The 15,676-nt window shown below is 41.3% G+C and overlaps 1 protein-coding gene across 1 annotated transcript in view; it reads left to right on the forward strand.

The window, feature by feature from the left end:
- Positions 1-371: 371 nt before the first annotated feature.
- Positions 372-15,676, forward strand: part of Golga5 (golgin A5) — a 32,213-nt gene continuing 16,908 nt past the window's right edge. Inside the window, 6 exon segments of the mRNA XM_029540548.1 lie at positions 372-516; positions 3,565-4,135; positions 6,144-6,368; positions 8,350-8,569; positions 8,982-9,105; positions 11,708-11,914. Coding sequence (XP_029396408.1) covers positions 3,595-4,135; positions 6,144-6,368; positions 8,350-8,569; positions 8,982-9,105; positions 11,708-11,914 — 1,317 coding nt within the window. The 5' untranslated portion in view covers positions 372-516; positions 3,565-3,594.

Below are 15,676 nucleotides of genomic sequence, written 5' to 3' on the forward strand. Positions count from 1 at the left end.
GTACTCTGTTTACTGAACCATCCCACAGGCGCAGTGATTAGATAGTTCCATTCTCTGCCTCAAAATCCTCTCCTGTAAAACTTTTGAAGGGGAGGAGGAGCTCAGAGGCCTGGGCCGGCTCATGCCCCGCCCAGCTTAGCTTGGACCCGCCCCTGTCGTGCACGGGACCCTGCCCCCGTTGTGGGCGTGCCCCGCAATGTTGTGGAGGCCGCGTGCCGGCGATGCTACGTCACACGCACGCTGGCGCGGCACCCGGTTCGGCGGCCGACGGGAAGCGGGGCGTGGCCAGGCGCTAGGGCCCTGCGGCCGCCGGCGCCGCCGCCTGAGTGACCCGCTAGGCGGCCGGCGGCGCTCAGCTCCCCGCCACTCAGGCAGCTCGGCGGCCACTCTGTTTTGAGGTCCTCGCCGCCCTTCCACGTCTCCCGGAAGAGCTAGCCGGCAGGTCCGGGAGCAGCCGGCTGCTGTGGCGGCCCGGGCGGGCGACGAGGCCGCGGCGTTGCCGCTCGGCGTCCTCAGGTGAGGCGCGACCAGGCCGCGGGCGGGACGGCTTGGCCTGCGGGACCCGGTCTCCGCCTTTCCCGAGCGCTGTCGTGTTCGCCTTCGCTCAGGGACGTGGAAGGGGGTGCCACAGCCCCGTAGGCTCCGGATACCGAGGCTGACCCGCCCTCCACCCAGACTCTGTTCTGGGGGCTCAGTGCGGTGTGTTCTCGCCTCCCGGGGACCCGTGGTCACACCGCCGGGCCTGACCCCTGACCCCGCCTCTGTGTGACATCTGAACTTCCCGGTGGCTTTGCACCACGGGAAGTCCCCCTCTTGGAGTCTGTCTGTCACCGAGACAAGAGCTCAGGCCCCAGCTCCATGTCTGTGATCCATGCGAAGGATGTGTTTTAAAGCCCCGTTAACTTTCAGATGGGAGGCAAGACATTGTCTTCAAGCTTTTTTATTAGGAGAGCTACTTTTCTCTCGCTCATCACTAATTTTTACATTGAACTTGTGTGACGTTTTATAAGTCAGAATGCATGTTACATTCCGTTTTCATTTGGTTTCCCATAAATTGAAATACACACTTAAATGGGTTTCCTAAAGAGTGTGTTTAAACAGTTAACTTCCGACGAGGTTAGATGCGGAGAGGTTAAAAGGTGGATTTACCACTAGGTTGACCTAGATTTCAGTGTCTGAGGTGCCATCGAAGTTCCAGGATCTTTCTAAACCATATTCGTGTTTATTTGTTTCTAAAGGACATTGCAGTTTGCCATATAATGTAGCCGAGCATGTTTTTAGTGATAACTGTTTGCACAACACTTGATATATAAGGATGAATTACTTCAGTAGTGTTTCTAGGAGTGCCTGTGTGGGGGCTAGAATCGGAATTTATCATTGAGCAAACCAGGCATTGTGTATCCACCCACTCCCCCTTCTCCAGCAGGGAGAGACATGTTTTAAAACAACAGTTGCAACAACCTGAAGCAGTGTAAGGCAAAAGAAGGGCATGCACACAGAATAAAAAGACCTAGCATAGATGCGAAGGAAAGACAACTCTGATGCCAATTTAGTGAAGAAAGCCCAAGAGTTAGCTACATAATAGTTCCAAGCCAAAGGAATACTGACCACATTCAACCAACATTGTTGACTTTGTAGTGTACTTCATTCTACAGCTTGAATGTTAATTTTACTTCATGGCCTTGACTTTGGCACCTGGAAGGTATTTGCATGTGTTGGTTGAATAGATAATTTATAGTCTTTTTTTTTTTAATTGAACTCAGTTCAACATGCACATGGTAGGTACTGTTTTTAAAAAAAATTTGAACTCAGCTCAACATGCACATGGTAGGTACTAAGTATTTAAATTACTGAAAATTTAGACCTATATATGCTGCATACATAAATCACAGGAGTGCTTCACTGTTAGTTTTGTTTGTTACTGTTTTTAAAGATAGGATTTCCCTCTGTATCCCCTGGCTGTCCTGAAACTCACTCTGTAGACCGGATGGCATCAAATTCAAAGATCCACCTGCCTCTGCCTCCCAAGTGCTGGGAATAAAGGCCTGTGCCACCACCTAGCAGGAGTGCTTCACTTTAACAGTAATAACTTTGTGATAGTCAAGTGGGTTGTTTTGTTTGTTTTTCTGTTTTCTTTTTTTCCCTAAGTTTAGCCCTTTAAAACAAATTTCAGAGGCTTAATTTGGTTGTGCTGGAATTTTGCCAAGCATTTTTTTTTTTTTTTTTTGCTGTTTGCATCCTGTATGAGTTTGTTATGACACCCATAAAAAAGTATCATAGGCCAGAGGGATTAACAGTAGAAATTGATTTTTCTCACAGTTCTAAGGCCATAATAAAGGTATTGGCTAGGTTGACTTGTTTATATTGTTATTATTTTACTTACTAGTTGTGTGTGCAGTTGTAAATGTGGGCATATTTGTGACCAGAGGATAACTTTCTTGAGGCTTCTGCCTCATTCTTCAATAGGGTCTATGGTTTGAATTCAGACTGTCAAGCTTCAGGGCTAGGGCTTTTACCTGCTCAACTGTCTGAAGGCTGATTTCTGAGGAGTTTCTGTTGCCTTGCAGGTAGCTGTCTTCTCTCCAGTTTTTACATGGTCTATTTTTATTTGTGTATATATCTCTTCTAATAATAGATATCAGTTTAATTACATCTTTAAAGACTGTATTTCTTTTTTATTTTTCTTTTTTAGATTTATTTATTTTATGTATATGAGTACACTGTTGCTGTCTTCAGACACACCAGAAGAGGGCATCGGATTCCCATTACACATGGTTGTTAGCCATCATGTGGTTGCTGGGAATTGAACTCAGGACCTCTGGAAGAGCAGTCAGTGCTCTTAACTGCTGAGCCATTTCTGTAGCCCAAAGACCCCGTTTCTATTAAGTGACATTCTGAGGTCTTTGGCTTTGGAGTTCAGTATGTGAATTTTGGGGAACACAGCACAGTCTGTAACATGTTTTTGCTATGTTAAGATTTGCCCTTTGGAGCCAGGCGTGGTGGGTGGCACACGCCTTTAATCCCAGCACTCGGGAGGCAGAGGCAGGAGGATTTCTGAGTTCGAGGCCAGCCTGGTCTACAAAGTGAGTTCCAGGACAGCTAGGGCTATACAGAGAAACCCTGTCTCGAAAAACAAAACAAAAAGGATTTGCTCTTTGTTGAAATAATAAGGAAAATAGTAGTAGTTTTAGTAACAATAATGGAAGCTAGTAGAAGGGTTTTCTCTTCTCAAAAAGTGTTTCCCCCACTATTTGATCTTTAAAACCATTCTGAGCTACATGTGATGAGTCCCTGTAGCCACAAGCACTTGGAAAGTTCTGACAGGAAGTTGATTTGTTCACAGAAGTTTGGGCTGCACAGCACAGACCCATCACAGAAATACAAAAACATTCTATAAGGAAGTATACTTACTGTTCTCCATTTTCAGGATAAGGTTTCTCAGCTTCTAGTACTAGTTTGTTGAAGGTTGTCTGGCTAGTATGCAGCAGGTTAGCATTTTAACCCAGAACTCTTTCCAGAAGACAGTGGTCAAATCCTGTCTTTTTTTTTTTTTTTTTTAAACAGGTTCATCAGTAGGATTACTTTGCTACCATCATGTCTTGGTTTGCTGATCTTGCTGGAAGGGCCGAAGATCTTTTAAACCGAGTGGATCAGGGGGCTGCAACAGCTCTCAGAAAGGAGAATACCAGCAACATCTTTTATAGCAAAAATACTGACTATCCTGAACTTCACCAGCAAAACACAGATTCAACTTACCAGACGGGACAGAAAGCTAACTATATTTCCTCAGCTGCTGATAACATCCGACATCAGAAAGCTACGATCATAGCTGGCACAGCGAATGTGAAAGTTGGATCCAGGACAGTCGGGGATGCTGCCCATCCCACTGAGCATGCTTCTGTCCCAGGGCCTTCATCCCAGTTTTTTCTGAGGACCAAATCAGAGCCTGATGATGAGCTGCTATTTGATTTTCTTAACAGTTCCCCCAAAGAGCCCACTGAGACAGTGGAAATCCCGAAGGTGATGGGCAAAGCTCTTGTCTTTCCAAGTTCTCAGTCATCAGTTGTCAGTTCTGTCAACACCAGTGTAACCACCATCAAGGCCATGGAAGAAAATTCTGGGAGCCAAAGTCCTGGTAGTTAATCAGTCTGTTTCTCTCAGAATTAAGTAGATTGATGTGCCATCCTAAGTTAAGATGTTCTTTATCCCCTGTTACAGTATCTCTCCCTATAGGTATAAGCGAAGGATCTTTGCCAGTGTGTGCTGTAAACAAGGACAACATTGTCTACTACTATTCTACACTGACTTAGAGCAGTGTTTCTAGGCCAGCCTGGTCTACAAAGTGAGTTCCAGGACAGCCAGGGCTACACACAGAAACCCTGTCTTAAAAAAAAAAAAAAAAGAAAGAAAAAGAAAAAAGAAAAGTAGTCTCTTTGACTCCAAAGAAGAATTAAAATCTTAATGTAATTTTTATTTAGACACTACCCTGCAGTCTTTCTTTTACAAGCTTATTTATTGAATAACAAAGATTTTTAAAAATTATGTGATAAGTGGTAAATACATTCTAAATTTATGATTTTTCTTTGACTTTTTTGTTGTTGTTTTCAAGACAGGGTTTTCTTTGACTTTTGAATTAAATTTTTCTCTTAATTACAAATAAGAGATTTTTCCTACTTTTATTTTTTAACTTTAAAACACTATGATCAGATAAAAAATTTTTTGTTTATTTGATCTAATGAAGATGTCAATATTTTAAAATGTATATGCCTTTTCTAGAGTTATGTGGGTACTCATGAGCCACAGAGACATGTAGAGATCAAGAACAATTTGAGGGAGTTCTCTCCTTCTGCCATGTAGGTTCTGGGACCTTAACTCAGGTTGTGAGGCTTGGCAGCAAGAGCCTCTATCTGCTGAACCTCTTATCTTGAGGCCCCTCACTTTTGGGGAGAAAGTCTTTCTTTGCTTCTTTCTTTCTTTATTGGTATTTGGAGATAAGATCTAGAACTCGTAATGGCTCTAGTTCTTGTGATTGTAGCACTCCTAAGTACTAAGGATTACTAGTATTGGCCTGGATCTCATTTTGATGTTAGTTTTGAGAAATATTCTATCCCAGTCTGGCCTTGAACTCACAAGGTAGCCAGATCAACATCAATTTCATGGTGATGCTTCTGCCTCTGCCTCTAAGAGGTGGGATTATAGTGTACCACCACACCTGGTTTCTTGTGTTTTTAGTTTGCATTTACTCAATTACCAAAGACACTGAGGCACCATGTTATTACTTGTTTATCCAACCTTGTGGAAAGTTCCCTTCTGCCCATATAATTTTAAAAAATAAGTTAATTGTGAAGCTACAGAAATAGTTCAGTGGTTAAGAGCACTGGCTGACCTTACAGAGGACCTGGGTTCTGTTCACAACACTCATATGGCAACTCACAACTGTCTGTAACCCCAGTTCCAGGGGATCAAGTCTCTTCTGGCTTCCATTGGTACAATGAAATGCACAGACATACATATAGGCAAAATATGTATACACATTAAAAAAATTAAAATAAGTTAAATGTGAATTTTCATCACACTTAGTTAAAAATAAGATAGATTTGAACTCCTGTGGCATCCTTTGGCAAGACATTTTAGATTCATTTTGGGTGTAACAAATTGCCATGACCTGTAGAATTAGTCTTCTTGGCTGGAAACTCACACCTGTTCTGTTGTGCCTTTTTAGTGTTTTCATTGCTGATACCTCTATCCTGCTTTTTTTTTCTGGAAACAAGAAAACTCAGAGTTTAAATTATCTCTGGCAGCCAGAGGCAGGTGGATCTCTGTGAGTTCGAGGTTAGCCTGGTCTACAAAGTGAGTTCTAGGCAGCCAGGGCTGTAAAACAGAAAAACCCTGTCTCGGAAAAAAAAAATTCTGTCTTCTCAGAAGTGTTTTATATTCTGTCCTCTTTTCTCTAGTGTGCCTAGATATGAGGATCTTTGTAGGTCTGTAGACTTCACATGTGAGACTATATTTTCATTAGAGGGTATCTGTTGAAAATTAATAGTATGTTTCTGGGATCCAAACTATAGCAGCCTTCCAGAAGCAGATGACTGCTGCTTTCATAGTGACTGTGTTACTGTATGCAGTGTGTTCTTTTGTTACAGAAGTGAGCAGTTCTGAGTCTGTGCCTGAAGCTCACAAGGAATCCCCAGAGGGGAGCACAGCATCAAGTGCTGCCAGCATGGAGCACAGCTCTGCACCTAGTGATGGAGGCAGGTCGCAAGAGCTGTCTAATCTTCGACTGGAGAATCAGTTGCTCAGGAATGAAGTCCAGTCTTTAAATCAGGAAATGGCCTCATTACTTCAGAGATCCAAAGAAACTCAAGAAGGTAGGACCTTAATGGGACTTGTGAAATGTTATTTCCATAGAAATGTAGAGTCTTAATTTAGAAATAACCATTTTGGCTAGTTTAGATTCTTAAACCACTAAATTAAAAATAAATAAATAAAATAAATAAATAAAATAATGGAGAGTAGAGTATAACCAACCCTGTACCTCAGACCAACCTCAGACTCAATGCAGTCTTCTCTTTTTGTTTCAACCTGACAAGTACTGGATTCACATGTATAAATTATTAAATTTAAGAACCAGTAGAAACCATATATTAATCCTCTAATTATTTGATTTATTTATTCTGAACTTTAAAGATTTATTTATTTGTTTATATTGTGTTTAAGTACACTGTAGCTATCTTCAGTCACAGCAGAACAGGGCATCAGATCCCATTACAGATGGTTGTGAGCCACCATGTGGTTGCTGGGAATTGAACTCAGGACCTCTGAAAGAGCAGCCTCTTATTCGCTGAGCCATCTCTCCAGCCCTATTCTGAACTTTAAAGGAGAACCAACTATTTCATGAACCAAAGTTAAGGTAGGTACAGTGTTAGACACTAGTAGGCATGGTCACAGTGTTGCTGCTTCAGGGACCATAAATGAACATGGAAATCAGTGTGAATAATGAATGCCTTCCAGAAATTGCTGTGACATAATCTATAAGTAGAAAACCCTCTAATTCTTCAGAAATGATTAATTTAAAAAAAAAAGTTGGGACCAGAGACATGGCTCAGTAGGTAAGAGAGAATTGACTGCTCTTCCTGAGGGGCTCAGCTCTGTTCTGAACACCCACGTGGTGGGGTCAAAACCATCTGTAACTCTAATTCTAGGGGATCTGATGCCCTTTTTTGACCTCTAGGGGCATGTGGTGAGTAAACATGCATGCAGACAAACTCCCATACATATTTAAATAAACAGGTCTTTTTAAAAAATAATTTTGGGTCTGTGGTGTGGTATTGACAGAGGGGGTATGAGCATGTGTGGCTGAGGAGAGAGGACAGGGACAGGAAATGTTTATCTTGGTTCAGTTGTGCCAGTGAAAATAGTGCAGTTGAACAGTGGGAAGTTTTATTTAGGCATGAAACAAGGCCAGAGGGACATAATAAGTGTACTGGCTAGTTTTGTGTCAACTTGACACAGGCTGGAGTTAGCACAGAGAAACTAGCTTCAGTTGGGGAAATGCCTCCAAGAGATCCAGCTGTAAGGCATTTTCTCAATTAGTGATCAAGGGGGGAGCTGCTTGTGGACGTTGTACATCGTGGTGCGGAGCCTAGTGCGCACCACGATGTACAACGTCCACAAGCAGTAAGGACCATCCCTCTATGGCTTCTGCATCAGCTCCTGCTTTCTGACCTGCTTGAGTTCCATTGCTATTTTGATTGTGAAGATTCTGTGGTTCTGGTTAGCTGGGGCTGAAGAATCAGCTGTGATTAACAAGCTGCTTGTGGACGTTGTACATCGTGGTGCGGAGCCTAGTGCGCACCACGATGTACAACGTCCACAAGCAGCCTTGTGGGTGGTGCCATCTCTGGGCTGGTAGTCTTGTTTAAGAGAGCAGGCTGAGCAAGCCAGGGGAAGCAAGCCAGTAAGGACCATCCCTCTATGGCCTCTGCATCAGCTCCTGCTTCCTGACCTGCCTGAGTTCCAGTCCTGACTTCCTTGGTGATGAACAGCAGTATGGAAATGTAAGCTGAATAAGCCCTTTCCTCCCCAACTTGCTTCTTGGTCATGATGTTTGTGCAGGAATACAAACCCTGACTAAGGCAATAAGGTTAGTAAAAACTGACTAGAAAATGTAGATGTGAAAAAAAAAGAAAGAAAAAATGTAGATATGAAATAGAGTATTTCCTGAAACCCTGTGAAATTTGTTTCAAATCTTTAAAAATTGTTTTTGGTGGCAGACTACATATATCACTGCGTATACCCATGAAAAGATGAGTTGTTTTGCTTGACCTAAAGAAGTTTTATTTTTTATAGAATTAAATAAGGCAAGAATAAGAGTTGAAAAATGGAATGTTGACAATTCAAAGAGTGATCGAATAACTCGAGAACTACGAGCTCAAGTAGATGACCTTACTGAAGCAGTGGCCGCAAAGGATTCCCAACTGGCCGTCCTCAAAGTGCGACTGCAGGAGGCTGACCAGGTGCTGAGTTCCCGCACAGAAGCACTGGAAGCCTTACAGAGTGAAAAATCACGGTAGGCAATTCTGCTAATACAGAAAAGGCAAGCTGGAGGGTATTAAGTATGGTAATAGTGTAGTGTTTTCTAATTTATGAAGAATCATCCTTTTAGAAATTTATGAGGAAAGATTTCTAATAAAGTTGGAAATGTGAATGGTTAAAATGGGTTCACTTTTTTTGACCCTTGAGATACATGGTTAGCAAATTCTAAATTCAAGAGTATTTGAAAAGCATAGTGCCGTCATCCATTATTTAATATATGGTATATACTTATATGTGGCCTAAAACTATTTTGTTAAGAATGTCTTAGATCATCTTTGCTTGACTAATTTATAGATGCTCTAAGAATTATGGTGCCTGATTGCTTGTTCCCTGTGGAAGTGCATTCTTTCATGTGATGCAATTTTATTTTATTTTATTTTTTTTAGAATAATGCAGGATCACAATGAAGGTAGTAGCCTACAGAATCAAGCTCTGCAAACTCTTCAAGAGAGGCTGCATGAAGCTGATGCCACTCTAAAGAGAGAGCAAGAGAGCTACAAACAAATGCAGGTTAGAGGGGAGATACTGTGTGTTCTCTCAGTACAGAGGGAGGGAGGGATGCCTCTGCACTTCATAGCACCTCAGATCAGCCGCAGAATTTTACTATGCATTTTGTCAAACAAAAACCTGGGTATTTGAAAAAAATTATCTTAATCCTTGCTCAATTATTTTTATTTGAAAGAAAATTAAAATGGTTAATATTCATCAGAGCTGTGTATCTGTCAATCTATTTAGATGTAACAGTCATTGCTATTTCACTAAGTGGTAGTTTGTGGCATCTTATTCATTTTTATTCATTTAGTCTTGTCTAGATCTAGTTTAACCTGATTCATTTATTTCAAGAGAAAATTGGTTTTTTGGTTTTTGGTTTGTTTATTTGTTTTTTTGTCTTTTTTTTTTTTAAGTTTTTTTATTTTATGTATATAAGTACACTGTAGGTGCTGGCGAGATGGCTCTGTGGGTAAGAGCACTGACTGCTCTTCTGAAGGTCCTGAGTTCAATTCCCAGCGACCACATGGTGGCTCACAACCACCTGTAATGAGATCTGACACCCTCTTCTGGTGTGTCTGAAGTCAGCTACCGTATACTTATGTATAATAATAAATAAATCTTTAAAAAAAATAAGTACACTGTAGCTATACAGGTGGTTGTGAGCCTTTATGTGGTTGTTGGGAATTGAATTTCTAAAACTTTTGCTTGCTCCAGTCAAGCTCGTTCACTCTGGTCTGCCTGGCTCTCTCTGGCCCAAAGATTTATTTATTATTATATATAAGTATTTTGTCTTTAGAGACAGGGTTTCTTTGTATAGCCCTGGCTCTTCTGGAACTTGCTCTGTAGACCAGGCTGACCTCAAACTCAGAGATCTGCCTGCCTCTGCTAAAGGTGTGTGCCACCATACCTGGTTTATAGGTCTTAAGAGTTACCTGTCTGAATCCAATGAAAGTGTTAGTGCTTGGGGGCTGCTTTGGTTTTGTTTATATATTGCTTCTGAGACAGGGTCTCACCATATAGCCTTTGCTGTCCTGGAACTCATTTTGTAAACCAGGCTACCCTCAGACTTGGAGATCTGCTAGCTCTGCCTCCTAGTGCTGGGGTCCAGGGCATGCCCAGTTTAAATGGTTTAGTTTTATAAGACTCAAGGGTACTCAGGAGGCAGAAGCAGGCAGATTTCTGAGTTCGTGGCCAGCCTAGTTTACAGAGTGAGTTCCAGGATAGCCAGGACTACTCAGAGAAACCCTGTTTCAAAAACCAAAAAAAAAAAAAAAAAAAAAGACTAAAAGACTCAAGGGTAATACCAGTGAATATCCAAGGTTGCAAATTCTTATTTTATATCTACAAACATTCTAAAAAAAAAATCTGAGATACTTCTTTCTGGTCCTGGGAAATTTTTGATAAGGGGCAAACAACCTGTGTTTCAATATATAATTCATATTTTAAAATATAAGTAAGATATTTTGCATTCTATTCTGTCTTCTGAGTCTTTAAAACATTGTGTGCCTTACACTTGCAGCACATTGCAATTTAGACACTCAGATATTGAAACTGTCTTCGGGGGCTGGTGAGATGGCTCAGTGGGTAAGAGCACCCGACTGCTCTTCTGAAGGTCCAGAGTTCAAATCCCAGCAACCACATGGTGGCTCACAACCATCCCAGCAACCACATGGTGGCTCACAACCATCCGTAACAAGATCTGACGCCCTCTTCTGGAGTGTCTGAAGACAGCTACAGTGTACTTACATATAATAAATAAATAAATTTTTTTTTTTTTTGGTTTTTCTTTTTTTTTTTTTGGTTTTTCGAGACAGGGTTTCTCTGTGTAGCTCTGGCTGTCCTGGAACTCACCAGGCTGGCCTCGAACTCAGAAATCCGCCTGCCTCTGCCTCCCGAGTGCTGGGATTAAAGGCGTGCGCCACCACGCCCAGCAAATAAATAAATCTTTAAAAAAAAAAAAAAAAAGAAGAAGCTTAAAAGAAACTGTCTTCAGGGATATTTGGTCTGTACTTAGATTCCTTAAAATTTACAAATGAGCAAGAGTCATATTACCTAAGTTGTTTTAAAAATATTCAGAAGTTTTTCTAAGAACAGGTACAGTGTTGCACACCTAACTTTAGTACTTCAGACATGGAAGCACAAATCTGTGACCTCAGCTCTGGGTTAGCAGGGAGACAGGCAGATTCCTGGAATCTCTGGCCAGCTAGTTTAGCCATGATCAGCTCCAGGTTCAGCAAAAGACTCTGCCTCAAAATTAAATTAATTAAAATATAATAAAATGTGGTCCTCACTAACCTGCTTAGGGTTCTACCTCAACATCCGAAGTACTGAAGTTAGGTGTGCAACACTGTACCTGGCTCACCTGTCATATTTCCTAGAAAACAGAGGCCTACAACCAAAGTTGGAAATTACAGTTCACTAAGCCTAGAGAAGACCTTGTAGCACCTTGAACAAACTCCTAGTTGACTTTAATGTATTACTGTGCTCGGGAGCCACAACTTCATATTTTTCTGTTTTTCCTCCTCATTTTTAGTCAGAGCTAGTAAATTCCCTTAAGATATTTGAATTCATGGTTATATTTCAAGCTAAATGAATATGTATATTATAAAATTTACCACAGAGTGAGTTTGCTGCACGCCTTAACAAAATGGAAGTGGAACGTCAGAATTTGGCAGAAGCAGTTACCCTGGCAGAAACAAAGTACTCCGAGGAGGAGAAGAAGAAGGCTGATGAACCCCAGTAGGAAGTCAAGCCAAGCAGCTCAAGCTTGGAGTCTGCTAAGCAGGAGTTAGTTGACTACAAGCAAAAAGCTACACGGATACTCCAAGTAAGCATGAGTGCACACTCTGATGTGCCCCTCTATGGGGGATGGCAGCCCTCTACACACTGGCGCATGTGTTGGCCCTGCTGCACACTGAACTCTGATGAAAGGGTAGAAATTCTCGATCTTACCACTGCTTGCTTGGTAAGATCTTCATCTCTGATGATGCTGTTGTTGCTAAGCAGCTATATTGTGCTCCTGTGGTGGTTCCTATAAAAACTGTAGTCACTAGTGTAGCCCTCAACATCTCATCAGAGAAAAAACACGTGCTTCCCTTTATATTTAGGTTAGTCTGTCTGTCTACGTGGAGTCTGTCTGCTTGCTTCAATTCGAATTGTTTCTTTGTTCTTGTGTGTTTGTGTCTACTGCTACTGTGTCTTAGCTTATGAAAGCATGTGGTGGTCACTAGTAGAAGAATGAAGACTGGATTGGACCCCTCCCAAAGGAGAAAAAATAAGTTGTTCTTTTGCATTTGTTTTGTTTTGCTTTGTTGGAGCCCTTCTTCATTGAACTGTCCCCTGTTTTTGTCTCAATCGCAAATGTATCAGAATGCTTGGGGCTAAGCTGTCTTCATTTATTAAGTACTTCTTGTCTTTGTTCCATCATATAATTTTTGTCTATTGCATTTCTAAAATTATTTTCTCAAAAAGGTCTAGAGTGATCTGTATTTATATTTGTCATCATATGTTAATGTTGTTTGCATACATTTTGACTTTGAAAACACAGTTGGCTCTGTCATTCTTCCTCCATCTTGGAGAACCTGTCTTCTGTGCCACACACCACCTTGGCTCCTAGTTTGTTCTCCTGTCATTGTCTCCAGCTCTCTGGGTTCTCTTCCCAGGCTCCAAAGACTAAACGTGCCTAGACCCTCTTTCCTACCTCGTACTGATGTATGCTCATTCTGCTTCTACCTGTCACCCCAGGAGACTTCAACCATGTCTCTACTCAACTCCTGACTGCTGGTTCTTGATGCTTGCTGTTTAGGTTTTGCGAGTCTCAACTCCTAAATCAGCTTCCTCATTGTTTGCCCTAGTAAATATTACTCAAATAATAGTAAAGCATGAACCCACACAGTCATTTACAAAACTTTAGTAGTTTTTTTTTCTTTTGATTTAAGGGCACATTCAGCTTAGAATTTTAAAAATCAAAATAATTGACAGGGTAAAGTCATTGATGCAATACAATGGGACTTGGGGAAGAGAAAAAAGCCTTTAAGTGCTCAGGGATGCCAGGGTTCACTGCACTGAGCTGACACTATAAAGAGAACATTGAAGGACAGGTACGAAGGCTCACACAAGGGTAGAGATTTCAGATAAGAAGCTGTGCCAGAGGCAGGGATCCTGAGAGAACATGGTATGCCTGGGGAACTAGTGCTTATTGCTGGAGAATAACGTGTTAGAGATTAGATGAGTGAGATAAAACACAGTGATGGCTGGAGTCAGATTATGGAGGCCCATGCAGGTTTTATCCTATAAGTTAGGGGAGAGAGGTTCTAAAGAAATTGAGTAGCAGGATGAGATTTGAAATTAAGACGTATAGCAGCAGTAAAGAACTTAAGCTAGAGCTGGAAATTATCTTGCTCATCATTGTATCCCAAAATAATATCTGGTACTCAAGAAATGTAATGCAGGAACAGGTGAGATGGTGAGATCAGAGGCAGGTGGATGCCAACAGGTGATTGGAGGTTTGTGAAGTGAGGAAGGCTAGTGGGGGTGGCTAAGAGGTAGAAAATTGAATATTTGAGAAATTTACATTGAAATTTTCATCAGAAAGGAAAGAAGTCAAATGGAATCCGGAATGGGTTTCTGCTTGCATGTAAAGATGTTGTTTCTTGTCCTCTGAAAGAGACAAATAGGAATGACAACATGTTAGGGTTGAAGGGTTATGACAAATTATGATACGGTAGAGAAATTGATATGACGTGGAAGTGACTGTCAGGAAGGTAATTAGAAATTCAAGCCTGAAGCTCAGCAGAGGGGTATGGCATTGGCCATGGGAGGACATCAAGAGTGTAAGTACAATTAATCATAAGCAGTATACAGCTTGAGAGGAGAAAACCTATGGCTAATTATGTAATTATAAACATTAGCATTTACAGACTATGCAAAGAAAACTTCCCCAAAAGAGTGGCCAGTATTTGGAGAACCAGGAAGAAGCTGGGCCAGGGGAGAGAGACAGCTTCTGTGACTTGATGAGGGCAAAATAGAATTCTTGGATTTGGCATATGGACTCCCTGGTATTCTCAAAAAGGGGAGGTGAAGACCTAAAGGCAGTGACAGCTTAACTGGCAACATAACAAAAGGCCATGAGCAGGGGGGGTGGGGAGGGGGGTTCTTATAATTGTAGTGGGAGGCAGTTTATAAGCAGTGATTTTCATTGTAGCAAATTTGAAAAAATAAAATCTAACGGAATGTAAATGCCAGGCTGGAAAGACAGCTCAGCTGTTAAGAGCACTGACTATTCTTCTAGAGGTTCTGAGTTCAATTCCCAGCAAGCACACGATGGCTCACAACCATCTGTAATTGGATCTGATGCCCTTTTCTGGTATGCCTGAAGACAGCTACAGTGTACTCATATACAAAAATAAAATAAATAAATCTTTAAAAAGAAAAGGAAAATTTTATTTGAAAGAGGAATAACTAAAATTCTGTACTCAAGATGAAAGATTTCATTCTTACTGGTTGAGAACGGGACCTTGATATGTTGATCTTCATAAGATCATCTAAGATCTTAAGAGAGTTAATGATCTCTTCTTTCTGCTCATCCTTCATGCCAGGGATCCACAGATTTTTCTGTAAAGGATCGCATAATAAGTATTATATATTCTATGGGCTAAATGGTTGCCATTGTATATTCTTTGGCTTTTCTTCTTATAATCCATTTGAAATGTGAAAAAACATGTTTAGCTTTTGAGCTGTACAGAAACTAGCCAGATAGACCAATGGACCATGATTTGCACACTTGCTATACCGCACTGCCTGATCAACCCTCCTGAAATGCTATTTGTCACAGCACTTCCCTGCTCACTGTCTGGTAATTTGATTTAGCCTACCAAGTCAAATGAAATAATTTGGCCTCCAGATAATTTGGCACCTGCCTGTTACTTTGGCAGTTAGGATACTGAAGCAGGGTTTTGACCAGTTCAAGGCCACCGGGACTACAGTGTAAGACTCCATCTCAAACAAAACAAAAATAAATATCATTTAGCCTGGCAGCACCCACAGGAACTCCCTGAGCTGCCTCCCATAGTGCTTTCCCACACAGCACCATGCTTTTCTGTTTTCTCTGTCTGTTTTAAATATGCTATATTTCAGTCTCACTGAGCATGCTTTCAGGTGAAACCTCCTGTCCAGCTCAGAACTCTGACATTCTGATTAGTTCCCCCTTGCGTGAGTTTATTGCTTTCTTCTGCTGGTGCTACTAATTTCCTGTTTAGTTTGTGAAGCAGAGTGTGCTATCTTTATTTCCAGCAAGGAATGCTATCTTTATCTCACAGAGCTCTTAGTGCAGTACCAAGTGCATTATATATGCTCCCTAAGCATAAGTTGGAGTATTGTTGGGAAAAGAAGAATAAGAAGAAAAAATAAGAGGGAAGTCTTATGAAACATTTGCAGCTATAACATGATCATGGGAACTAAGATCTAGGGACAGAACAGCAAAGATCTGTTTTATTTATTTATTTTTTTAATTTTTTTTGGTTTTTCGAGACAGGGTTTCTCTGTGTAGCCCTGACTGTCCTGGAACTCACTCTGTAGACCAGGCTGGCCT

This window comes from Mus pahari, chromosome 7 (assembly GCF_900095145.1).
Source record: "Mus pahari chromosome 7, PAHARI_EIJ_v1.1, whole genome shotgun sequence".
NCBI classification, from domain to species: domain Eukaryota; kingdom Metazoa; phylum Chordata; class Mammalia; order Rodentia; family Muridae; genus Mus; species Mus pahari.